The 25,702-nt window shown below is 41.8% G+C and overlaps 1 protein-coding gene across 8 annotated transcripts in view; it reads right to left on the minus strand.

Moving 5' to 3' along the window:
- VPS13A (vacuolar protein sorting 13 homolog A) overlaps positions 1-24,891 on the minus strand; it is a 248,013-nt gene extending 223,122 nt beyond the window's left edge. For 6 of the 8 annotated variants that reach the window (XR_011379457.1, XM_017341940.3, XM_051858857.2 and 3 more), the window contains exons 1-3: positions 24,502-24,796; positions 6,537-6,580; positions 1,021-1,063 (exon numbers count right to left, since the gene is read on the minus strand). Coding sequence is in view for 6 of the 8 variants with exons in the window: in XM_017341940.3 (XP_017197429.2) it covers positions 1,021-1,063; positions 6,537-6,580; positions 24,502-24,601 (187 nt within the window). In the remaining 2 variants the exon portion in view is untranslated. Of the gene's footprint in view, positions 1-1,020; positions 1,064-6,536; positions 6,581-22,634; positions 22,818-24,501 lie in introns of all 8 variants that reach the window. The other 2 variants (XM_070050552.1, XM_051858844.2) reach the window with 2 other exon arrangements.
- Positions 24,892-25,702: the final 811 nt, after the last annotated feature.

A 25,702-nucleotide genomic window follows, 5' to 3' on the forward strand; every position in this document is an offset into this window, starting at 1 on the left:
TATGTGTTGGTAGTTTACATAATGCCCTTACCTAATCAGATTATGATAAACAGGTTTGTCATTTTGCAAGTTGTGTGTTTATAAATGAAATCATCCTTTTAGATTTTGTGATCACCATGTTGTTTCGTTAATCAGTTTCCTCTGTAAAACGGTCTTGCGTTGTTTTATTTTTTTTTCTGCATCTGAATCTGCATGATTTCCAAACCCTGTACCATCTGAATTTTGTGTTTTAGCATTTGCACTATTACTCAGCAGCAGTAACATGGTAACACTTGAAATGGTATTTGGGGACCTCCAAAGACTAAACTGACAAGCCTTCAAGGAGCCCAGGGGTAAGTTAACTTGTGAATGGCATGGTTTAATCCCTTACTTACACTTGTGTAAATCTAGTTACTGGTCATAGAAGGCTTTCACTGTTGAGTAGCCTTTTATTAACATGTTTATGGTACTACATTGCTGGGGTATATATCCTACCCTACCAAAAAACTGAAACTTAGAAGTACTTGAACTGCATGGCAAAGATTTGTTTTTGAAAGTCTATTTGGTCATCTAAATGAATTCATTCTAAAAAATTTTTGAACCACAGTTGAATAAAAATTTTGTTCACACACACACACACAAAAAAAAACCTAGCCCCACACCACAGTGCCTAGATGAGCCAAACCCTATTATTTGCACCACATATCCAATACCAGTCAACACAACAATGGTAACCAGTATCAGAAACCTAAGAAAACCAGACAGTTAACAGTTCTGTTAGACAAATGCTCTGGATCTCAATTAACTAAGTTTTAACACCAAGTAAGTAATTTCTTAGGTATCAAGTACTCGGCGTGGGATATATGAACCTCACAATATTTTGAAGTTACACAACTATCTCTACTTGGATTAAGACACATGATTATGATACTTTCAATTAATGCTCGGAAACATTAAAATGATCATACTGGAGAGAGATAGGCATGTTATTCTGGCTGTATTTCCAGTAAATAAGGACACTCTAATAAAAATATGGCTTACCTATGTGACCAACTTTAACTTTAAATGGTACATCCAGTTGACTCTATGAAGAGAAAAACATATACATATTTTATACATACATACATACATATATATATATATATGTATATGCAGGAAAACAGTACATACAGAGTTCAACAACACAGATGACTACTTTGTTTTTCCCAAATTTACTAAAAGCATTTATAAAACACCATACACATACTCTTTTCCTCAAATCCATAAAATCCAAGGAGGCTCCTTTTTTTTAAATATACATTTTTAAGGATTTTTTATTTATTTGAAAGGCAGAGTTAGAGAAGGAGAGAGAGAGAGGAAGGGAGGGAGGGAGAGACGAAGAGAGGAAGAGAAGGAGAAAGGGAGGGAGGGAGGGAGGGAAAATACAAACTTTTTTATATGAGGTACATAAAAGGCAAACTTATAAAGAAAAAATAAAGATAAGGGGAAGGATGGAAACAGGGAGTTATTGTTTAGTGGGTAGACTTTCAGTGTGCAAAAATAAAAAAGTTCGTCTATGGAGAGACAGAATGGAGAATTAATTGCATAAAGGTTAGAGGTGTTTTGGGGGGATATGAAGTTTTAGAAAAAGATACTGTGTAAGTGTTGCACAAAATTGTGAATGTATTTAATGTCACTGAGTTGAACACTAAAAAAATTATTTTTTCAGAGAAACTTTTTTATGTAAAAAATACAAACTTCACACATAAGTACAACTTTAGGAACTTAGTGATTTTTAACACCGTAACACACCCTTCCTCCTCCCTCTCCTATTCCCATTCTTATTTTTTACTAAGATCTATTTTCAATTAACTTTATATACATGATTAACTCTATACTAAGTAAAGCGTTCACCAAATAGTATTTAAAAAAAAATAACTTGCTCAAGACAAGGGCTGTTCAAAGTTGTTGCATCTCAAAGAGCCAATTCCACATCTACAAATTACCTTTTAGGTGCTCTATTAGTTAGCACAGATCAGGGAGAACATAAGGTATTTGTCCTGTTGGGACTGGCTTATTTCACTAAGTATGATGTTTTCCAGTTTCATCCATTTGGTTGCAAATGACAGGATTTCACTTTTTAAACCACTGTGTAGTATTCCATGGTGTATATATTCCATAATTTCTTTATACAGTCTGGCTAACAGACGTTTGGGTTGATTCTATATCTTAGCTATTGTGAATTGAGTTGCAATAAACATGGGGGTACAGATCATCTTCATTCATTTCCAGATATATTTTGATTTCCCCTTTGATTTCTTCTAAGGCCCACTGTTCATTCAGGAGGATGTTGTTCAGGCTTCATGTGTTTACGTATGTTCTAGAAATTGTTGCGCTGTTGATTTCCAGCTCATTCGATTGTGTTCCGAGATGATGCAGGGTATGATCTCAATTTTTTTGAATTTGCTGACATTTGTTTTATGGCCTACCATGTGGTCTATCCTAAAGAATGCTCCATTTACTGGTGAGAAAAATATGTATTCTGCAACTGTAGGATGAAAACTTCTGTAGATCTGTTAGGTCCATTTGGTCTATAGTGTCTATTAACTGTTGTTTCTTTGCTAAATTTCTATCTGGTTGATCTATTGCTGAAAGTGGGGTACTGAAGTCCCCCATTACCATTGGAGTCTATATCTCCCTTTAGATCCATTAACACATCTTTTAAACAGCCAGGTGCCCTGTAAGTAAGTGCATATATGTTTTTAATAGTCACATCTTCCTGTTGAATTGATCCCTTAATCATTACATTGTGCCCTTCTTTGTCTCTTTTAACAGATTTTGTGTTAAAGTCTATTTTGTCTGATACTAAGATGGCTACACCAGCTCTTTATGATGTCTGTTAGCCAGAATATCTTTTCCCATCCTTACACTTTGTCCGTATCTTTGTTGGCAAGATGTGTTTCTTGAAGGCAGCAAATAGATGGGTTTTGTTTTTTAATCCATTCTACCAGTCTGTATTTTTCAACTGGAGAGCTGAGGCCATTTATATCCAAGGTGACTATTGGTAAGTAATGACTTGGCCCTGCCATTTTTCCATAAATATTCCTATTGTTTACTTTGGATTTCCTTTGCACTATTTGGGAAATTATTCTGCCTTCACCTTCTTTCATAGGGATAACCATATTTCTGTGTGTAGTGTATCTTTAAGCAGATTTTATAAGGCTGAATGAGTGGTGACAAATTCTTTCACTTTCTGTTTGTTATAGGTCTTTATTTTACCTTCATTCATCATGGAGAGCTTTGCAGGGTATTCTAGATTGACAGCTTTTTCTCTTAAGACTTGGAATATATCTCTTTATCTCTCCATTGTCCCTTAGCCTCTAAGGTTTCTGATGAGAAGTCATCTGCGAGTCTAATTGGGGATCCTCTGAAAGTAATCTGACATTTTTCTAGTGCACATCTTAGAATCTTTTTTATTGTGGACCGTTTGACTACAATGTGTCGTGGCGAAGATCTTTCTGGGCTATTAGGAGTTCTTTGTGCTTCCTGTACCTGGACATCCCTTGAAGTTTTCTAAAATTATTTCACTAAAAAGGCCTTCTAATTCATTCTCTCTTTCCATGTCTTCAGGAACTCTTAACATCTATATGTTGGGTCGTTTGATAGTATCCCACAGATGTCCAACACTTTTTTAGCTTTTTAATTTTTTTTGGTCTGATTGTAAAATTTCCAGAAATTTGTGTTCTAACTCAGTCTTTCTTCTCCTCACTGAGTCTGTTCTTAAGGCTTTCCACTGAATTTTTAATTTGTTCTACTGAATTCTTCATCTCCAACATTTTGTTTCAATTTCTCCTTAAAATCTCAATTTCATTAGAAAAAATTTCTTTCAAGTGATGTACAGAATTCTCTAGTCTGTGGATTTGCTTCTGATTACTGCTAAGCAATCCTAAGATCAATGTTTTGATCATCATTCTTGGCATTTCTTCAATCTCTTCATTTTCATATTCTATGTGCTCCTTTGGAGGCGTCATGTTGCCTTCCTTATTTTTGTTTCTTGAATTTCTGCATTAATTTTTAGGCATTTGTGGAGATACTTGGTGGTTTATTTTCTCCCTGTGATGGCTTTTATCTTTGAACTACGTCTCTGTGGCTTAGTGGAGTTGTCCACTCTTTCAGTGAATACCCTGAGGCATGTGCTACTGTGGTTAGGGAACTCTGTTTAATGCTCCAGTGTGAGGGGTGTCCAAGGTGATACCCAAGTTGAGTGTGGTAATTTATTTTTTTATTTTTTAATCAGAAGGGAGGTTTGTTCTGCTCAGCTGGTGTAGTCTTAACACTCATCTCCTTTTCTCAAAGGAGACCAATGCCTGGGCGCCAGTCTCAGTAGGTACAATATTCATCTGCACTACAACAAGAACCACACAAATCATCTGTGCAGTCCTCAGTCTGAGCACAGATCCTGCAGCAATGACCCTCATCGGGGAATCAGGGAGCCCCAACCATGTGGAACCACCCACGGTGACTGCCCAAAGTCCTAGCCACACCCTGAGTCCGCCATGCAGCCACAGTGTTTTCACAGTCCTGGCACTCAAGCCTCCCAGCCCCATCAGGAGCACCCAGCCCCGTCAATTCCTCCAGCAAGACTTGGGCATCTGCTCACAGCTGGTTGCTGGGCATGTGGACATGGGCTGGCGCACTGTCACATGTCACCTCTCCCAGCTAGTTATAGGACGCCAACGCCTGGTAGTTGGGGAGAAGCATGCCCCCTCTTTTTCTTCTAGGTTGGCAGGTACACCATCCCCCACAGGGCTCCAAGCTGGACTGAAACCAGGCTATTCCTGCACTTTATTGCCAGTGGCTTGGGCTGCTGCAGTGTGGTCTCACCTCACTCTCCAAAGCTGGTGCTGAGGCTCTGGGCTGCTGGGGTCCCGAGTTGTGTGCATGCACACTCTCCACATAGGTCCACAGTGTCCTTCTAATTTGCATGGAATTTCCTCTATTGTTTTCTCCCTAACTCTTCCTTGAGACTGCACTCTCTCCACTTTTTAAAACTATCTTCCCCAGACTAGAGCAATAAGCTCCCTCCCCATTCCTGATTACTTCTAAGTAATCCTATAATCAATTTTTTAATTCCGTTTCCAGCATTTCTTAAATCTCTTCATCTTCACATTCTAGTATTGAAGTGTTGTGTTCTTTTGGGGACTTCATGCTGTCTTCCTTATTTAGGTTTCTTGAATTGCTGCATTTATTATTAGGCATTTGTGGTATTATGTTTTATTTTTCTTCCTTGTGATGGCTTTTATCTTTGAACTATGCTCCTGTGGCTTAGTGTAGTGCCTGCTCTTTCAGTGAATACCCAGAGGTGTATGCTGGGTGTGGCCAGGGAGCTTTGCACAGTGCTCCAGGGTGAAGGGAATGTCCAAGATGATACTCAACTGGGTATGGTAAATCTTCCCTCCTTCCTTCCTTTCTTCCTTTCTTCCTTCCTTCCTCCCTCCCTCCCTTCCTGCCTCCCTTCCTTCCTTTCTCTCTATTTCTTTCATCAGAGGGGAGGTTTGATCAGCTCTTTTGGCCTAGTCTCATGCTCACCTCCTCTCCTCCAAGGAGATCAATACCTGAGTGCTAGGCCCAGTGGGTACAATATTCATCCCTACTGCCACAAGAACCACACAAAGTATGTGTGCAGTCCTTGGTTTGAGTATGGATCCCACAGCAATGACTCTCATCAGGGAATCAGGGAGTCCCGAGCATGTGGAGCCATCACAGTGATTGCCCAAAGACCCAGCAACACCCTGTGCCTTCCCATGTAGCCACAGTGTTTTCACAGTCCAACACACAAGGCTCCCACAGTCACAAGCACCCAGCCCCCTGTCAATTCTCCCACATGGACACAAGCTGGTGCAGCTGTCATGTATATCCAAAATGGTGCCTGCCCTCTCTTGGCTGGTTACAGGATGCTGGTGCCAGGTGGTCAGGGAGAGAGTAACATGCCCCCTTTTTTCCCTCTGGGTTCGTGGGTACATTGTCCCCCACAGGGCTCCAAGTTGGACTCATGATAGGCTCTTCCTGCAGCTTTATCACCAGTGGCTTGGGTTGCTGCAGCTTGGTCTCACTTCACTCCCAAAGCTGGTGCTGAGGTTCTCGGCTGCTGGGGTCCTGAGCTGTGCATGTTCTCACCCTCCATGTAGGTCCACAGTGTCCCTCTAATTTGTGTGGCATCTCCTCTGCTGTTTTCTCCCTCTAACTCTTTTAACTAACTTCCTCTAGACTAGAAGAGTAAGTTCCCTACCTATTCTGCCATATTGGAATGTCCTCCAGTAAAAAATTATTTAAATGGTGTTTTATAAACTTGAAAATCACTGGAAGACAACTGAAACACTAAAATAAAACATACAAGAATGAAGAAAATAAATTTTTCACTTTACACTTACTTTTAGGGAGATTAAAATCCATTCTGAATAATTCAGATTTTACAAATTTTGTCTCCCAAAAATTTCCTCAAATAATTTAAGGTGGCATGATCAATCAAGAAATAATATACATAATTAAATGCACAAATTTTTCAGAGTAAAACCTACCAGGGCATTTTCTTTAATTACAAGATTCTTGAGGGCCACAGCTCCTAAAAAATAAAAATAAAAATTTTTAAAAAAATTGAAACATTCAAATATTTTTCACTTAAGAAAGCTAAGTATAGTTCATTCCTGCATCTCATACTAGGGAAAAATAATCACAAATAATGTAGTTAAGAGAAATTAGGATCTATCTATGATCAAATTAAATCATCTGCATTCTTCTGCATAGTTTAAGATGAGATGTTTGATTAAACTTCATTTTTGTAATATTTTTCCTCCCTGCAGATATAGATCAATATTAATGCAATTATACTCCAATATGAATTACCTTAAATCAGAATTATAAAAACATCAATCTAGCAAAGTAGCACAAGATATATATGCAAAAAGAAAAATGTATTTTAATACTTGCAATGAACAGCTGGAAAAGGAACTCTGAAAATGCAAAGTCAAGGGCTTGTGTTGTGGTTCACTGAGTTAAAGCTGCGGCCTACAGCAGCAGCAATGCCAATTCAAGTCCTGGCTGCTCCACTTCCAATCCAGCTCCCTGTTAATGCGCCTGGGTAAGCAGCAGAGAATGGGCTAAGTGCTTGGGCCCCTATACCCGTGTGGGAGACCTGGAACAGAAGTTTCTGGCTCCTGGCTTAGGCCTGGCCCAGCCCTGATCGTTGTGGCCATTTGGAAAGTGAGCCAGTGGATGGAAGATCTCTGTCTCTCCTTCTGTCTAACTCTGCCTCTCAAATAAATAAATAAATGAGTGAACCAGTAAATGGAAGACCCCTCTCTTTCCCTGTCTCTATCTCTCTCTGTAATTATCTTTCCAATAAATAAAATAAATCTTAAGGGCCAGCACAGTGGCAAAGTGGGCTAAGCCTTCACCTGTGGTGCCACAATCCCATATGGGCATCAGTTCGTGTCCTGGCTGCTCCTGTTCTGATCCAGCTCTCTGCTATGGCCTGGGAAAGCATCAGAAGATGGCCCAAGTCCTTGGGTCCCTACACCTGCAAGGGAGACACAGCAGAAGCTCCTAGCTCCTGACTCTGGATTGGCCCAGCTCTGGCCATTGCAGCCAGCAGATGGAAAACTTTTCTCTCTGTCTCTCCCTCTGTCTGTAACTCTACCCCTCAAATAAATAAAATCTTTGAAAGAAAAATATTTTAAAAAAAAAAAGGATGTAAAGGAAACAAGCAAATGTGTAACCATGAAAAAAGTCACATTCCAAAAAAATTGGAAATTTCATTCACACTTGTCCCATTCTACCCCCAACACAGCACAGTAAGTGTGTGGTAATCCATTCAATCCTTGTTTCCTCCTTTGGGTAGTGAAGGTAAACAGAACTTGTTTGTTATGTTCTTGATTATCTGGGACTGCTGATAGTACTGGTTTCTTTTTTTTTCTTTTTAATTTTTTTTAAGTTTTTTTTTTAAGTTTTTTTTTTTTTTTTTTTACTTATTTGAGAGGTAGAGAGAGAAAGAGGTCTTCCGTCCACTCGTTCACTCCGCAAATGGCCGCAATGGCCGGAGCTGCGCCAATCCAAAGCCAAGAGCTTCTTCCAGGTCTCCCATGAGGGTGCAGGGGCCCAAGGACTTGGGCCATCTTCTACTGCTTTCCTAAGCCATAGCAGAGAGCTGGAAGGAAAGAGAAGCAGCCGGGACTAGAACCGACACCCATGTGGGATGCTGGCACCACAGGCGGAGGATTAACCTACTGCACCACAGCGCCAGCCCCCAGTACTGGTTTCTATCTAACATGACTTGGAGATCCCATGAAACAGTAGCAGAGTTTGCAAATCACACTGAAGACCAATGAAAGCAGTGCAGGACACAACAAAAAACTGTACAGTCATGGGTATGTGGAGCAAGAGACTAAGGGAAGAGAAATACAACAGAACATGTAAAACCCTGAGAAGAAGTAGTGGTAAGATCCTGAAGGAAATTAAGACTTCTTTTTTAAGATTAATTTATTCATTTGAAAGGCAGTTAGAGGGGGAGAGGTAAAGGTAGAGAGAGAGAAATTTTCCATCTGCTGCTTGCTTCACTCCTCCAAATGGCCACAACAGCCAGGGCTGAGCCAGACTGGAGCCAGGAGCCAGGAGCTCCATCCGAGTCTCCCATGTGGGTACAGAGTCCAAAGCACTTGGGCCATCCTCCACAGCTTTCCCAGGCACAGCAGCAGGAAGCTGGATCAGAAGTGGGGCAGCCAGGAGTTGAACCAGCATCCATATGGGATGCTAGTGCTGCAGGAAGCTGCTTAACGCACTATGCCACAGCACCAGCCCCCAAATTAAGACATTTAAAAAGCAGTTGTACATATGTGGGAGCTAAAATTTAAAAAAAAAAAAAAAACTAAACACAACAAAACAGAGAGGCCAGCGTATCCTATGACACTGACATCCCACATGAGTGCCACGTGAAGTCCCAACTGCTCCACTTCTGATCCAGCTCGCTGCTAACAAGCCTAGGAAAGTAGCAGAAATGGTCCAAGTGCTCGAGTCCCTGTCACCTACATGTGAGACTGATGGAGTTCAAGACTCCTGTCTTTGCAGCTGCTGCAGCCACGTGGACAGTGATCCAGCAGATGGAAGACTGATTCTAATAAATGAAAATAAATCCTTTTTAAGGAAACCTATTGAAGTGAAATCGACACTATGAGAAACGGTGACTTGATCAGCATAGCCCTGACTGTTAATGAACAACTTAATACATTATCCCTCTTAGTAGTTTTTTTTTTGTCTGTTCTACTTAATATGACTGGTTTAATTCTGTAATTTATACACAGTTATTCTTAAGTGTTGAAATTTAACTGAAATGTGATCCCTGTTAAACATAAGAGTGGGGATAAGAGAGGGAAGAGATGTATAATTTGGGACATGCTCAAGCTGACTTGCCCCAAATGGTAGAGATAGAAACATACCAGGAGACTCCAATTTAATCCCATCAAGGTGGCATGTACCAATGCCATCTCACTAGTCCAAGTGATCAATTTCAGTTCACAATTGATCATAATGAAAGGACTAAGAGTCAAAGGGAGCACATAAACAAGTCTAGTATCTGCTAATACTAACCGATAGAATAAATAAAGGGGAGAGTGATCCAACATGGGAAGCGAGATACTCAGCAGACTCATAGAATGGCGGATGTCCTAAACAGCACTCTGGCCTCAGAATCAGCCCTAAAGGCATTCCAATCTGGCTGAAAAGCCCATGAGAGTATTTCAGGCATGGAAAGCCAAGACACTCTGGCAAAAAAAAAAAAAAAACAAAAAAACAAAAAAAAACACCTAAATGAAAGATCTCTGTGAGTGAGATCCCAGTGGAAAGAACAGGTCTTCAAAGAAGGAGGTACCTTTCTCTGAAGGGAGGAGAGAACCTCCACTTTGACTATGACCTTGTCTAAACAAGATAAGAATCGGAGAACTCAAGGGGCTTCCATAGCCTTGGAAACTCATGACTGGTGCATAGGGAGATTACTGATGCCATAAACTGGAGTGTCAATTTGTACAGTCAACAACAGGAGTCACTGTGCACTTACTCCTCATGTAGGATCTCTGTCCTTAATGTGCTGTACATTGAGGCTTAATGCTATAACGAGTACTCAAACAGTATATTTCACTTTGTGTTTCTATGGGGGTGCAAACTGTTGAAATCTTTACTTAATGTATACTAAACTGACCTTCTGTTAAAAAAAAAAAAAAAAAAGAAGAAGAAGAAATTAGCAATTCCCAACTTGACTCTCGCTGGGATTAAACATGACAGTAGGTCTGATCTGATTTCATCATCATTTAAAAAATCATCTATTATTTTTCACTTTATGTTTCTGTGTGGGAGCAAACTGTTGAAATCTTTACTTAATGTATGCTAAACTGATCTTCTGTATATAAAGAGAATCGAAAATGAATCTTGATGTGAATGGAAGGGGAGAGGGAGTGGGAAAGGGGAGGGTTGCAGGTGGGAGGGACGTTATGGGGGGGAAGCCATTGTAATCCATAAGCCGTACTTTGGAAATTTATATTCATTAAATAAAAGTTAAAAAAAAAAAGAAAAGAAATCCTTTTTAAACAAAGGAAAGCAATGCCTGTGTGTATCAGTTTTGCTGCAAATATAGTATTCTGTCAAACTGTTTTAAATCTTTGCTTAAGTTTCAGTGATTTTGTGAGTATTTTAAAATTTTTATGAATGAAGTTGAACATCTTTTCATTTGATTATTGTTTATAGCCCCTGCCTATTTTTCTGCTGAACTATGGTCTTTTTACTTTTTATTTGTTGAACTCTCTATTTAGTGGAGCCATTAAGCCTTGGATTATAATATAAATGTAAAACTTACCTCAAAAAAATTTTAAATGAAAAGTAGAAAAGAAAAAATGTATACACACACACACACACACACACACAGGTTAAGGGACAATTTGCACAGAAGCTTTTACTCAGAGCTCTTTGGTGAAGGCGTTAACAGTACAGAGTACTCTGCAAAGATTCACAGTGGTGGCTTATTTTTCACATGCTTACTGTTCAATAAAAGATCACTAGGTATGTCATGAAACAGGAAACAAGATTCATTCAAAAGAACATATTAAATCTTAAGAAAGCAACACTAGGGGGCCAGCACCATGGATCACTTGGTTAATCCTCTGCCTGCAGTGCCAGCATCCCATATGGGCACCAGGTTCTAGTCCCGGTTGCTCCTCTTCCAGTCCAGCTTTCTGCTGTAGCCCGGGAAGGTAGTGGAGGATGGACCAAGTGCTCGGGCCCCTGCACCTGCTTGAAAGACCAGGAGGAAGCACCTGGTTCCTGGCTTCGGATTGGCGTAGCACCGGCCGTAGCAGCCATTTAGGGGGTGAACCAACGGAGGGAAGACCTTTCTCTGTCTCTCTCTCTCACTCTCTAACTCTATCTGTCAAATAAAAAAAAAAAAAAAGCAACACTAAACAAAACATGTTTAGGATTTACTAGAAAAAAAAAACATTTTAAGCACACTCAAAGAGCAAAAGGAAAACAAGGACAGAGAGCTAAAGGAAATGTTACAAAGTATATGTAAACAAAGTGAGAATATCTACAAAGAGAACAAAACAAATTCTAGAGCTGAAAAATGCAATAACTATACTGAAAAATCACTAGGGAAAATCAACAGCAAGTGTAAACAAGAAGAAACCATCAATAAGCATGAAGACAGGTCATTTGAAAGTATACAATGAGGGGGGAAAAAAACAGAGCCAGCAGTATGGCACAGCAGGTTAAAGCCCTGGCCTGCAGTGCTAACATCCAGTATGGGCGCCAGTTAGAGTTCCAGCTGCTCTACTTCTGATTCAGCTTCCTGCTAATGCACCTGCAAAAGCAGCAGAGGATGGCCCAAGTGCTTGGGCCCCTGTACCCATGTGGGAGACCCAGAAGAAGCTTCTGGCTACTGGCTTCAGATTGGCTCAGCTCTGGCTGTTGCGACCATTGGGGAAAGACCAATGGATGGACGAACCCTCTGTTTCTACCTCTCTATGTAACTGTCTTTCAAATAAGTAAAATAAATCTTAAAATACGTCAAGTAAAGAAAAATAGAGCCTGGGAGAATTACAGGAAACCATGAAATAATCTTTATACTTGTATGTATTATGGCTGCCTCAGAGAAGACAGATAAAGGGTCAGAGAGCTCATATGAAGAAATAATGGGCCGGCGCCGCGGCTCACTAGGCTAATCCTCCGCCTAGCGGCGCCGGCACACCGGGTTCTAGTCCCGGTCGGGGCGCCGGATTCTGTCCCGGTTGCCCCTCTTCCAGGCCAGCCCTCTGCTGTGGCCAGGGAGTGCAGTGGAGGATGGCCCAGGTGCTTGGGCCCTGCACCCCATGGGAGACCAGGAAAAGCACCTGGCTCCTGGCTCCTGCCATCGGATCAGCGCGGTGCGCCGGCCGCAGCGCGCCAGCCGCGGCGGCCATTGGAGGGTGAACCAACGGCAAAGGAAGACCTTTCTCTCTGTCTCTCTCTCTCTCACTGTCCACTCTGCCTGTCAAAAAAAAAAAAAAAAAAAAGAAAAAAAAAAAAAAAGAAATAATGGACAAAAACTTTCCAAATTTAAGGAAAGACATAGACACACAAATACAGAATCTAAACAGACTCCAAATGGGGTAAACCTATAGACCTACACTGAGACACTTGGTATCAAGATACTGAAAACCAAAGACAGAGACTCTCAAAAGTAGCAAGAAAGAGGCAACTAATAATATACATACCATCAATAAAATTATCAGTGGATTTCTCAACAAAAATGACTGAGCCTTTTTACTGTAATATAAATGTATAATGTTATCTCAAAAACTAAAAAAGGGGGAGCTGGAGAAAGAAAGAGGATGGAAGGGTGGGAGGGAAAGAGGGGGAGGGAGGAAGGGACTATCATGTTCTTAGGATTTTATCTACAAATCACACAGAATCTGCTAAAAACTAATTAAAAATAAAGTCAGAAAGTAGTGAGATGGTAATATTTAAAATGCTAAAAGAAAAAATATTTAATCAAAAATACTGTATACAGTTAAGGAGAGATTAAGAAATTTATATATATATATATATATATATAAATAAAATAAAAATAGGGGCCAGTGTTTTGACATACCAGGTTAAGCTGCCACTTACAGTGCCAGCATTCCATACGAGTGCCAGGTTAAGTCCCATCTGCTCCAGTTGGAACCCAGCTCTGTGCTAAAGTGTCTAGGAAAGCAACAGAAAATGGCCCAAGTACTTGGGCCCCTGCACCCACATGGGACACTTATATGGATTTCCAGCCTCCTGGCTTTGGCCTGCCCCAACTCTGGCCATTGCAGCCATCTGAAATGAATCAGTGAATGGAAGCTGTCACTCTGCCCTTCCAATAAATAAACATAAATCTTTAAACAACATTTTTTTAAACTTATTGAAACCACACTAACAAAACAGTGCCATACCAGCACAGACACTAGACCAGTGGAAGAGAACACAATGCCCACAAATAAGCCTTCTTATACATATTCAAATGATTTGCTGCATTTATCTGGGAGGCAGAGAAAAGAGAAAGACAAAGGGAGGGAATTCCCATCTGGTGGTTCACTCCCCAAACACCTACAATGGGGCTGAAACCAGGAGTCAACAACACAATCCAAGTCTCTCATATGGGTGGCAGGAACACAATTACAAAGCAGTAATCATATACAGGTAAATCAATGCAGACGGCAGGGGTTTTAACTGCTAAGCCAAACACCCCTGCCCAAACTGCTAGCTTTGGATAATACAAAAAAATCAAAGAAGACTTGTTAAAAGAAATTTTCAAATATTCCTATCAAATAAAAATACAGCTTATCAAAAGCTGTGAAATTCAGTAAAAACCAGGCTTACAGAGAATGTAAAGCTCTGACTACATATACTAGAAAAGATGAAAGGTCTAAAACTCAATTAACTTCAATCTTAGGAATCTAGAAAAAGAGCAAATTAAATCCAAAGTAAGCAGAAGAAATGAAGTAATAAAAATTAGAACAGAAACCAATGAAATACAGAAAATAAAAAAAAACAGAAGTTGATTCTTTTTTCAAATAAAATGATACACTTATAGCCAAGTTAACTGTGGAAGAAAAAGATACAAATCATTAATGTAAGATATCAAAGAAGGACTATCACTATTCGTCCCACGGACATTAACATAATAACATTAGAAAATAAAGGATTATAAACATTTCCACAAATTTTGTAACTTATAGGAATATAACAATTCCTTGACAGATACATTGTACCAAAAGTCACAAAAGGGAAAACAATTCAGTAATTGAGTAAGTCAATAACTGAAAGCACCAGACCCAAATGGGTTCTCTGATGTTGTACCAAACATTTAGGGAAAAGAATGATACTAATCCTTTCTAATTTCTGCCAGAAAACAGAAGCAGAAGGAACACTTTCTAACTCATTCGATGAGACCAGCATCATCCTAATAACAAAACATCACAGGAAAGAAATTACAAGTATCTATCATGAACACATATGTAAAAATCCTCAATAAAATATGAGCAAATGTAAGCCCATAATGTATAGTAATTATACACCATGAGCAAATAAAATTTATTCCAGATATGCAAGGTTAGTCTAACATTCAAACATCAACCAATGGGCAACATACAAGCTTAGTGGCTAAAATTGCCAGTTAATACACTCCCACTCTATATAGGAACACCTGGGTTCAATACCAGGCTCTGGCTCCTGATTCCAGCTTCCTGCTAATGCGGACAATGGGGTGCAGTCTTGATGGCTCAAGTAAACCCTGCCACCCACTATGAAAGACCTGGAAGAAGCTCCAGGCTCCTGGCTTTGAATCGGCTCATCTCCGGCCGTTGCAGGCACTTGGGGAGTTAACAGGTAGATGGAAGATCTCTCGCTCTCTCTGTCTCTCCCTCTCTCTGTAACGCTGCCTCACAAATAAATAAATCTTTAAAAATAAAATAAAATAAATTCAAGAAATTTGTCCTGTCTGAAGCTTCATCTCCTTCTACCTATAAGACCCCTGATATAATGGGGCATGCAATCAGTGGCCACTGAACATTATATTCTATTATAAGAGAAAACCAAGACTAACATTTCAAACACATTATAAAACAGAGAGAGGGTACATTTGACCTAGCAGTTAGGATGCCTGCATTCCACACTGGAATGCCTAGCTTCAAGTTCTAGCTCTGCTCCAGATTACAGATTTTGGCTAATGTGCACCCTGGGAGGCAGCACTTAATGCGTAGTTGGGGCCCTACCAACCCCTGGAACACCTAGACTGGGTACCCAGGTTCCTGGCTTTGGGCCACTTAGCCCTGGCCATTGCAGGTATTTGGGGAATAAACCAATTGACAGAACCTCTCTTTCTCTCTCTCTCTTTCTTTCTTCCTTTCAAATAAGTAAGCAAAAAAAAAGTAAAAAAAAAACTTATAAAAATATATTTTATTTATTTTTATATTATGTGTGTGCATGTAAAAGTAACAAGAGGCTGGCATTTAGCCTAGTCATTAAGACACTCACATCCCAAATCATAGGATCTGAGTTTGATTCTCAGCTCCAGCTCCTGACTCCAACATCCTGCTTAATGCAGTCAGAGGCAGCAGTAATGACTCAAGTAACTGGGTTCCTGCCACCTATATGGGAGACTTGAACTACATTCCTGGACCTTAGATTCACGGCAGCCAGCCCAATCATTGCAGGCATTTAGGGAGTGATCCAGTAGAGGATTCACATAAATTGAGCTTTTAATGCTATATAAAGATGTCAGGGATAACCAGAAATATTACAAATTTATCTAAGAACTACAATTTTAAAGAAAACAAAGAAGATGGGAACAGCTGGTTCGAGTCCTGGCTGCTCCACTTCTGATCCCGCTCCCTGCTAATGTGCATGGGAAAGCAGTGGAAGATGGCCCAAGTGCTTGGGCCCCTGCACACCACTCGGGAGTCCTCAAAGAAGCACCTGGCTTTTGGCTTCCATCAGGCCCAGCTCTGGCCAATATGGCCACCTGGGGAATGAACCAGTGGATGGAAGATATTCTCTCTCTCTTTCTCTCCCCATCTCTCTCTATAACTTTGCCTTTTAAATAAAATAAATAAATCTTTTTTAAAATGCTAGAAAATATGAGTACTTCCTGTTTTTCAAATGAAAACTCAGTCACACAAATCACCCTTTCTAATGCTTTTGCCTCTGAATTTCTAATATTATTCCCGTCTTCTTAAAACACATTCAGCTGTGCACTGCAGTCCCTGGTACCATTTGTTTTAAATAAATAATAACATATATAACAATGCTTCTAAGGGAAAATGTATCCTTCCAAAGAACCATCTCACAAATTTTGAGCATCACCCATTGGTCCCACACAAATACTAACTGACATTATTAGCACTAATAGCGAAATTAGCTGGAATAGTTAGAAGCATAACAAAAGCACACATTTATAACTACCAACAGTTCCTTCTGGAATCAAACTACAAAATAGTCCCTCATTTTAAAATTTTTCCTATGCAGCATCTAGTTTCCACTAACAAAATTTTCAAAGAATTTTTAGAAACCTTCTAATTTATTAAAAATTATTACCTTTGAATTCTCAAAGGATTTTTTAAAATACTTCAGTTAATAGTTTCATTTACCAAAAATAACCAATTTCTATACATAAAACACCAGCATACTACTGTAAAAATTATTTAACCAAGACACAAGTTAAAGAATCACACTACCTGATTTCTAGATTTACTACAAAGCCAATTATAAAGACAGTGTAGTATTGGTGCAAGGATGGATACACCGATCTTTGGAACAAAATACAATCCAAAAATAAATCTATACAATGTAAGATTTTTTTTTTTTTTTACAAAAGTGCAAAGATAATTCAGCTGACAAAAGATAGTCTCTTCAGCAGACGGTGGTGAACAACTGATCATTTGCATCCAAACACAAATGAACCTCAACCTTCAACCACTTGAAAAATAATTCATTTTATGCAAAAATAGATTGGAAGCCTAAACATAAAACTTCTAGGAGAAACACAGAACATCTTTGTGATTTGAGGTTAGGCAACAATTTCATAAACATGATACAAAAGCATGATTCACAGACTCACAGAGGAAATTTTTGATGAAAGTGATGCTATCAAAATGAAGATATTTGCTCTGCAAAAGACAGACCAGGAACAGACCGGAAGAAAATATTTTCAAATATCTTATCTAACAAAGGACTTCTATCCACATTGTTTAAGAACTCTCAACACTTAACTATAAGTAAACACTTAGGAAAAGGTTTTGTCAGTTTCTCAAAAAGTTATATAGAAACTTACCCTATGAGCCAGCACCGGGGACCAAGCTTCCAACACATGAACCCCTGGGGGACACACTGAGACCATATCCAAACCATAGCACATAGTTTCTCATAAAGTAACTTAAAGACCCCACAGTCTGGGGTAAGATGGCGGTACAGCAGTGGGAGGTTCTGAGTCGTGCAAGGGAATCATGGGCAATCAGCCAGTGATGGAATCACGAGCCGTTCACACAGAGTGGCCCAGGAGTACCCCCATGCCAGGGGAGCAAAGAGGAGGGCGAAGCGGCGAATGTGCACCGAAGGAGTGACGCAGGGACCGAGGAGATGGGCGCTGCCCCCAGCGAACCAGCTGAGAGGTATCGAGTCCACAGAGCTGTGAACAGTGGCAGGCAGGGGAACTTGGTGGAGTGCACTGCGCTTGAAACTCCAAGCAGGAAGAAGGAGAAACTGTAGGGGAACGGGTGGAGAGGTTGGGCATGCCTTGGTCCTTCTGTGTCTCAATGCCTCCAACCAACCAGACATACAGCCGGCAGGGAGAAACCATGTAGACTGTTTACACTTTCGAGTGTAAGCAGGGGACCACTGTGTCTGCCTCCTGCACACACACCCATCAATTGGGGGGGGGGGAACCTCACAACATGCCCCACCCAGGAACAAGGATCATAACATTTCAGAATGATTTTCTCTCCAGCAGACAAGCTGCACAACAAGAAATAGTACTAAACAGTAAAAACCCAAGCTCGTCTCACCACCAGGAGAAGCGCTCCAGGCCCCAGTAGGCGGGCGTAGCGCACCAAAGTCCTGGTACCTGCCTCCATCACAATTTAGAAGTAAGGAGGTGGAGCTGCATGCTTCCATTTGCAATGCACAGACACAGCAGCTCATAGCAGAGGTAAATCGAGTTAAAAATAACATCAACCAGAAGTCAACCAGAAATGCCAAACAATGGAAAAATCCTGAATAAGAATAAGGAAGACTATGAATTCTCCAGAGGACCAATACAATTCCTCAAAAATGAAGACTGAAGAAGGGATAGAGGATATGCCAGAAAAAGAATTCAGAAAATTAACAGATTATTTAGAAGCAATCAGAAACAAATTCAGGATCTAAATGAAAAGCACTCCCAAGAAAGAGATATTAAAGAGAAGCCAGAATGAAATACTGGAAATGAAGAATTCAACAGATGAAATAAAAAATGCAGTGGAATCTCATAGCAATGCAATAGATGAAACAGAAGAATGAATATCAGAATTAGTTGAAGACAAACTTCTAGAAATAATACAGTCAGACCAAATACAAGAAGAAATTAGAAACTTAAAAATCATGGTTGGAGAGTTACAAGATTCTATCAAACAACCACACTTACGGATCCTAGGAATTCTGGAAGGTGTGGAATGAGAAGGGATTAAAAGGCCTTCTTAACAAAATAATAAAGGAGAATTTTCACAATTTGGAGAAAGAGACATCCAAGTACAAGAACTATACAGAACTCCCAGTAGGACCAGCAAAGAACTTGACCAAGACACAATGTAGCAAAACTCAGCTCAGTGAAACACAAAGAGCAGATCTTAAAATGTACAGGAGAGAAACAACAAATCACATTCAGAGGAAACCCAATTAGACTCATCCCAGACTTCTCATCACAGACCCTACAGGCAAGGAGACAATGGCGAGACATATTCCAAGTCCTAAGAGAAAAAAAAGTCAACCCAGAATACTGTACCCTGCAAAACTCTCATTTATGAAAGAAGGAGAAATAAAGATCTTCCACAACAAGCAGAAATTGAAAGAATTTGTATCCACTTGCCCAGCCTTATATAAGATGTTCAAGGATGTGCTATACACAAAAACACAGAAACAAGAACATCACTACAATAGAAGATGAATGTAGGAAAGGACCCAGCAAAAGTACAAATGAAATCCAAAATACAGAAACAGGACTATTTAAGGAAACGTGGCAGGGCAAAGACGATATTTACACTGAATGTAAATAGTATCAATTCCCCATTTAAAAGACACAGACTGTCTGAATGGATTTAAAAAGTAAACCCATCTATTTGCTGCCTACAAAAAACACACCTTACCAACAAAGATGCAAACAAACTGAAAGTGAAAGGATGGAAAAAGATAATCCATGCCAATAGAAACCAAAAAAGAGCTGGTGTGGCCAACCTAATATCAGACAAAACAGACTTTAACATAAAAACTATTAAAAGATACAAAGAAGGACACTATATAATGATTAAAGGATCAATTCAACAGGAAGATGTGACTATTATAAATGTATATGCACCTAATTACAGGGTACCTGGCTATTTAAAAGATATGTTAAGGGATTCAAAGGGAGATATAGACTCTAATACAATAGTAATGGGGGACTTCAATACCTCCCTTTCAGCAATGGACAGATCAAACAGAAAATCAACAAGGAAACAACAGAGCTCATCGATACCATAGACCAAACAGACCTAGCAGATATCTACAGGGCCTTCCACCACACAACCACAGAGTACACATTTTTTTCTCCAGTGCATGGATCTTTCTCTAGGATTGACAATATGCTAGGCAATAAAGTGAGTCTCAGCAAATTCAAAAAATCAAAATCATACCATGCGTCTTCTCAGACCAATGCAATGAAGCTGGAAATTAACAACTCAAGAATCTCTACATAATATGCAAATACATTAAGAATGAACAACATGGTTCTGAAAGAACAACGGGTCATAGAAGAAATCAAGAGAGAAATCAAAAAATTTCTGTAAACAAATTAAGATGCCAATACAACATACCAAAATTTGTGGGATACAGCAAAGGCAGTATTAAGAGGAAAGTTTATAGCAAATGGTGCCTACATCAAGAATGGAAATGCAGGGCCGGCACCATGGCTCACTTGGTTAATCCTCTGCCTGCGGCACTGGCATCCCATATGGGCGCTGGGTTCTAGTCCCAGTTGCTCCTCTTCCAGTCCAGCTCTCTGCTGTGGCCCAGGAGGGCAGTGGAGGATGGCCCAAGTGCTTGGGCCCCTGCACCTGCTTGAGAGACCAGGAGGAAGCACCTGGCTCCTGGCTTCGGATCGGCGTAGTGCCAGCCGTAGCAGCCACTTGGGGGGTGAACCAATGGAAGGAAGACCTTTCTCTCTCTCTCTAACTCTGTTAAAAAAAAAGAAAGAAAGAAAAGAAAATGCACCAAATACATAGTCAATTGAAAGTAGATCTCAGTAAAAAGGAATAAGAGAGGGAGAAGGAAGTTTCTAACTGTAAAGCTGCAAAATGCCATCTTAATTGTTAAAGTGATCATTTTAAGTGTTAAAGTGAACATACAGACAGGATTAAGTGTTAAAGAGACCATATAAATAGTATCAAGTGCCTGGTACTAACAACAGACAGAATTAAAAAGGAGAGAATGTCCAACATGGGAAGCAGTCCACACAGCAGACTCCTAAGAAAGACAATCACTTTAAGTAACACTCTGACCTCAGAATCAGAGGCAATTGGATGTGGCTGAAAAGCCCACAAGAGCAATGCAGGCATGGAAAGCCAAGACTCTGTGGCAAAAATATCCTACATGAAGGATCTCTGTGAATGAGAACCCAGTAGAAAGAAGGGGCCATCAAAGAAGAATGTACTTTTCTCTGAAGGGAGGAGAGAACTTCCACTTTGCTTATGGCCTTGTCTAAATACTGAAAGAGTTTGTGGTCATAAAAGGCTTCCATAACCTTGGCAGCTGATAGCAAGAGCCTCGTGTGATCACTGTCATAATAAATAAGAGTGTCTATTGTTAAATTAACAAAAGAAATCACTGTACACTAACTTCCCATGTAGGACCTCTGTCCTATGAGAATTAACTGCAAAATTTGTTCTCAAACAGTACCTTTTACATTGTGTGTATGTGTGTAAACTGTTGAAGTATTTACTTAGTATAGAATTGGTCTCCTGTATATAAAAATAATTAAAAATGAATACTAAAGAAGAATGGGATGGGAGAGGGAGTAGGGAATGGGATGAGAGTGGGTATTGGGGGGGGGGGGAATCACTATATTCCTAAAGTTGTACCTATGAAAATTGTATTCATTAAACAAAAGATCTTTAAAAAAAAAAGATTCAGTCAGTATTTACTTTTGGAAAAATAACAATGTATGTTTACAGAACCCGCACACAAATGGTTAAACAGCACATTAAATATTGCCAAAAAGTGAAGTATCCTTCAACCAGCAGCCATTTATAGAATGAGCTACTATTTACAAATACAAGAATGAAATATTAATGATGAAACACATGGATGACTGTGAAAAACACATTTTTTAAAATTTATTATTAGAGAGATAGATAGATAGAGTCTTCCATCCACTGGTTACCCCCCTCTCCCCCGCAAATGGCTGCAATGGCCAGAACTGAGCTGATCTGAATCCAGGAACCAGGAGCTTCTTCTGGGTCTCCCATGCAGGTGCAAAGGCCCAAGTACTTGAAGCCACCCTCTACTGCTTTCCCAGGGCATAGCAGAGAGCTGGATCAGAAGTAGAGCAGCTGGGACCCAAACCGGTGCCCATTTTGGATGCCAGTACTGCCTGCCAGGGCTTTAACCCGCTGTGCCACAGTGCTGGCCCCAAAACACATTTTTGTAAGAAACGAAATTATGGAGTCAGAGCTGTGGCGTAGTGGGTGAAGTCTCTGCCTGCAGTGCCAGCATTCCACATGGGTGCTGGTTCATGTCCCGGCAGCTCCTCTTCCAATCCAACTCTCTGATTAGGGCCTGGGAAAACAGTGGAAGATGGTCAAGTGCTTGGACCACTGCCCCTGATCCTGCATGGGTTATTTGGAAGAATCTCCTGGCTTTCAAGGAGTGAATCAGCCAATGAAAGACCCTTCTGTCTCTCCCTCTGTCTCTAACTCTGCCTCTCAAATAAATAAAAAGAAATGAAATTAAGCAGAAGACCCAAAATATTACACAAAATATAGTTTCACTTATATGACACTCTAGGGAAGATAAAATTATAAGGATAGAAACAGATCAGGGATTGCCAGGGTAAGGCGTGTGGTAGGGTGAACTACAAATGCACGGCTGAGGGAGTCTGAGGGCTTGATGGAACTTTTGGGTATCACTATGATGGCAGACCACATGCCTTTTAGCATTTGTCAGGGCAGACAGAATCATGCACCACAAAAGTGAACTTTTAAAAAAATATTTATTTACTTATTTAAAATGCATAGTGACAGAGAGAGGGAGACATAGAGAGAGATCTTTCATCCACTGATTCACTTCCCAAATGGCCACACCAGCCACGGCTGGACCAGACAGAAGCCAGGAACTCCACTGGGGTCTCCTACCTGGGTGGTAGGAGCCCAAGCAGTTGGGCCACTTAACACTGCTTTCCCATTAGCAGGAAGAGGCACTAGAAGCAGAGTAGTCAGGGCTTGAACAAGCACTCCAATACAGGATGCTGGCATTGCAAGTAGTAACTCAACCCACTGCATAAAAGCACGGGTTTCCACAACAATGAATTTAACTGTCTGTAAATTAAAAAAAAATAAATAAATCCATTGATAAACCACACAGTACACAAACTACACACTACACAAACCTCTACCTTATAGGTTGAAGCAATGTATACTAGAAAACAAAGCACACCAGATGTTTTTAGGCCTCCTCGAGATAACTGGAGATGCTTTTCACTTTGCAGCTGAGAAGGTGCCTAAACAATCTACAAGTTTCTGATACTATTCAGAGGGTAGTACTTATATCCAGTTTTTGTAGTTCCATAGTTTTTTAATGCCTAGTATTTTCTAGTATTTACATCCAGTTTTTTTTAGTCCAGTTTTTATAGTTACTCTAATAGTAACAAGGTGGGATTTTTGTATCCAACGAAATTATCTGTTTACATTATTTCATAATAGGATGGAAGTCTGTGCAGGTCCAAGAATAAATTATCTTTAGTATATGTACTTGGGCTTGCATCTGTTCAACAGTTAAGATGCCACTTATGCTGTGCCCACATCCTACACAGTGGAATGCCTGATTTGAGTCCCAGCTACTCAGCTTCCTACGATCCAGCTTCCCGCTAATGGGCACCCTGGGAAGCAGCAGGTGATGGCTGAAGTACTTGGGGTCCTGTCACCCACATGGGAGACCCCGACTGCGCTCCAAGCTCCTGGCTTCCACCTGGCCCAGCAGTTGCGGGTATTCAGACAGTGAACCAGTGAGTGGGAGAGAGGTCTCTCTTCTCCTTCTCTTCTTTCAAATAAAATTAAAAGAAACAGTTTTACTACATACATTAATTCGTGTCACAAAGGAGTCTAATTTCTACTGGCTGCCTAAAATAAATAAGGGTATAACATAATAACAGACGGGAGAACTAAAATGAGGCTGTAAGTAAGTTAGAGTACAATAGTCATCAGGTATAAAGCAAAGCTCCAGTCCTTCGGCATCTAAACAGCGTCAGGTGCATGGCCACTGGTCTTTATAGGTCTGGGCTGCTATCCAGTGCACCTAGTTTTTCTGTTTTTTAGTTCAGTAATTCACTCTGACCCACAAAACTCCAAAATCCTTGCCAACATGACACATTCCTGATTCAACTCGCGAGCTGCAAACGAGTTAATGCTGCACAGGAGTTTCGTTTTTGTTATCAGTCAAACCGCAGAAGAGCAACCCGGAGCCCAGATCCAGGTCCCGCGGCCGGAAGCCGGAGCAGAGCACGCTCCGGTGTAGCCGTAAACTGAGGCTGGGAAGGAAGTTAAAGAGGGCGTCTGCGGGCGCCGCGCCTTCACGTGCGAGGCAGCGTGCCACCCTCCGTGGGCTCTCCGGGGCCTTCGTCACAACCCAAGCGGGGAACTGACGGGGACGGGACCCAACCCGGGTGCGAGTCGTCGCCTCCCCCGGCCCAGCACAGCTGAAGCCCGACGGCGCGCAGCGAGGGGCTCGCACCCGAACTCCAGACGCACGGGGTCCACTGCGGGTCCCCTGGAGAAGGCAGACCTTTGCATCCCGACCCCTCCAAGACCCTCGCCGTCTCCCGGACTCCAAAACCAGCGACTCGTGGCGGGGGCCCCGGAAAGCCGGTCGGCTTTATGTAACTTGAAAGGCGGTGGGTGGTAGCGCCGGGCTTGCCAGGAACCCGCAGCCCCAGAGATGGGGCCCGGCTCAGGTAGCCCGGGTCCGGTGGCAGGCGAGACTAAGGGGCGGTGGAGGTCTCGTTACCTTTCCAGATGCCCAGAGAGAGCTGGGACGAGTCCAAGTTCCCCACATAGTCCCCCAAGATCCGGTTCAACACGTCCACGACCACCGACTCGAACACCATTTTCTTCAGCCACGAAGGGTACGGTGGCCGCGTCCCCACCCCGCCCCCGCTCTCCCTGCGCCTTTCCTCGAGATCGCTCGGTTCACCGGCTCCCGGACGGCCCCGGCTGTCGCACCACCGCCGGCCGGACCGGCAGCCAGAGCGCGAGCCCAGCGAGGGGCGGAGGCGGCCCCTCGCACCACGCGTGCGCACCTCGGGCTCGCGGGTGGGGGCGGAGCGCGGCGCCACAGCCCAGAGGGCGTGAGCTCCAGAGAGGGACAGGGCGGCTGCGCAGCCGCCGGTGTGGCGCGTGCCCCCTGCGGGCTGGGCCCTACTCCTCTTTCCCGTCGGCCCCGCCCTCCCCCCACCCCCATCGCCTGGCAACGCACGCGTGTTCGGAGCTGCAGGATTTTTTGGACCCCCACCCCCACCCGCGCGGGCCGGAGACCCTACCGGCCGCCGAGGGTCGAACGCGGCGGTTACAGCCGAGGGGAACGCCCTTCCCTTCTCCTGCTGGGGGCTGCTCAGGTGTGGGCCGATTTTACTGCTAGGCCAGAGGCTTCAGGAGCGGGAATCCCAGCCATTACTACTGGACTGGAGGGTCCGGCCAGCCTGAGGGGGGCTGGACGCTACTAATGCCCCGCCTGATCCTGGCCACCTGCCCCGACTTCTCGCCCGCAGATGTGGGGAGGGGGTGTGCGGCGTTCCACGCCCTGCCCTGCGTCCGTGTTTTTGGTCAAGTCATCCACCCGCAGCTGCCCTTCGGTCCAGTTTGGCACAGTTCCCGTCAGCCTCTTGTACCCACAGGAATACTGCGCTCACTCCTGGGCCTTCACGCTGACTGACTGACCTTAAGTAAATACAAATTAAAGTTAAAGCTCTTTCTGCCCCACCCGTTAGTCCTAAAGGCCTGAAGTCACTGCGACTTGAAGATGTGAAATTTAGAGACTTATTGTTAATCTTCCTTTCAAAGACTTAAGATAAAAGGCGTGTATTTGGAACTTTTTTTTTTTTTTGGCGTGGCAAAGGAGTAATGATTTTTCTGTTACATTTATTTATTTATTTTCATTTGAGAGACAGATAGGTTGCCTGTGCACTTCCCCTATCTGCTAGTTGACTCCC

Source organism: Oryctolagus cuniculus, chromosome 1, assembly GCF_964237555.1.
Source record: "Oryctolagus cuniculus chromosome 1, mOryCun1.1, whole genome shotgun sequence".
NCBI classification, from domain to species: domain Eukaryota; kingdom Metazoa; phylum Chordata; class Mammalia; order Lagomorpha; family Leporidae; genus Oryctolagus; species Oryctolagus cuniculus.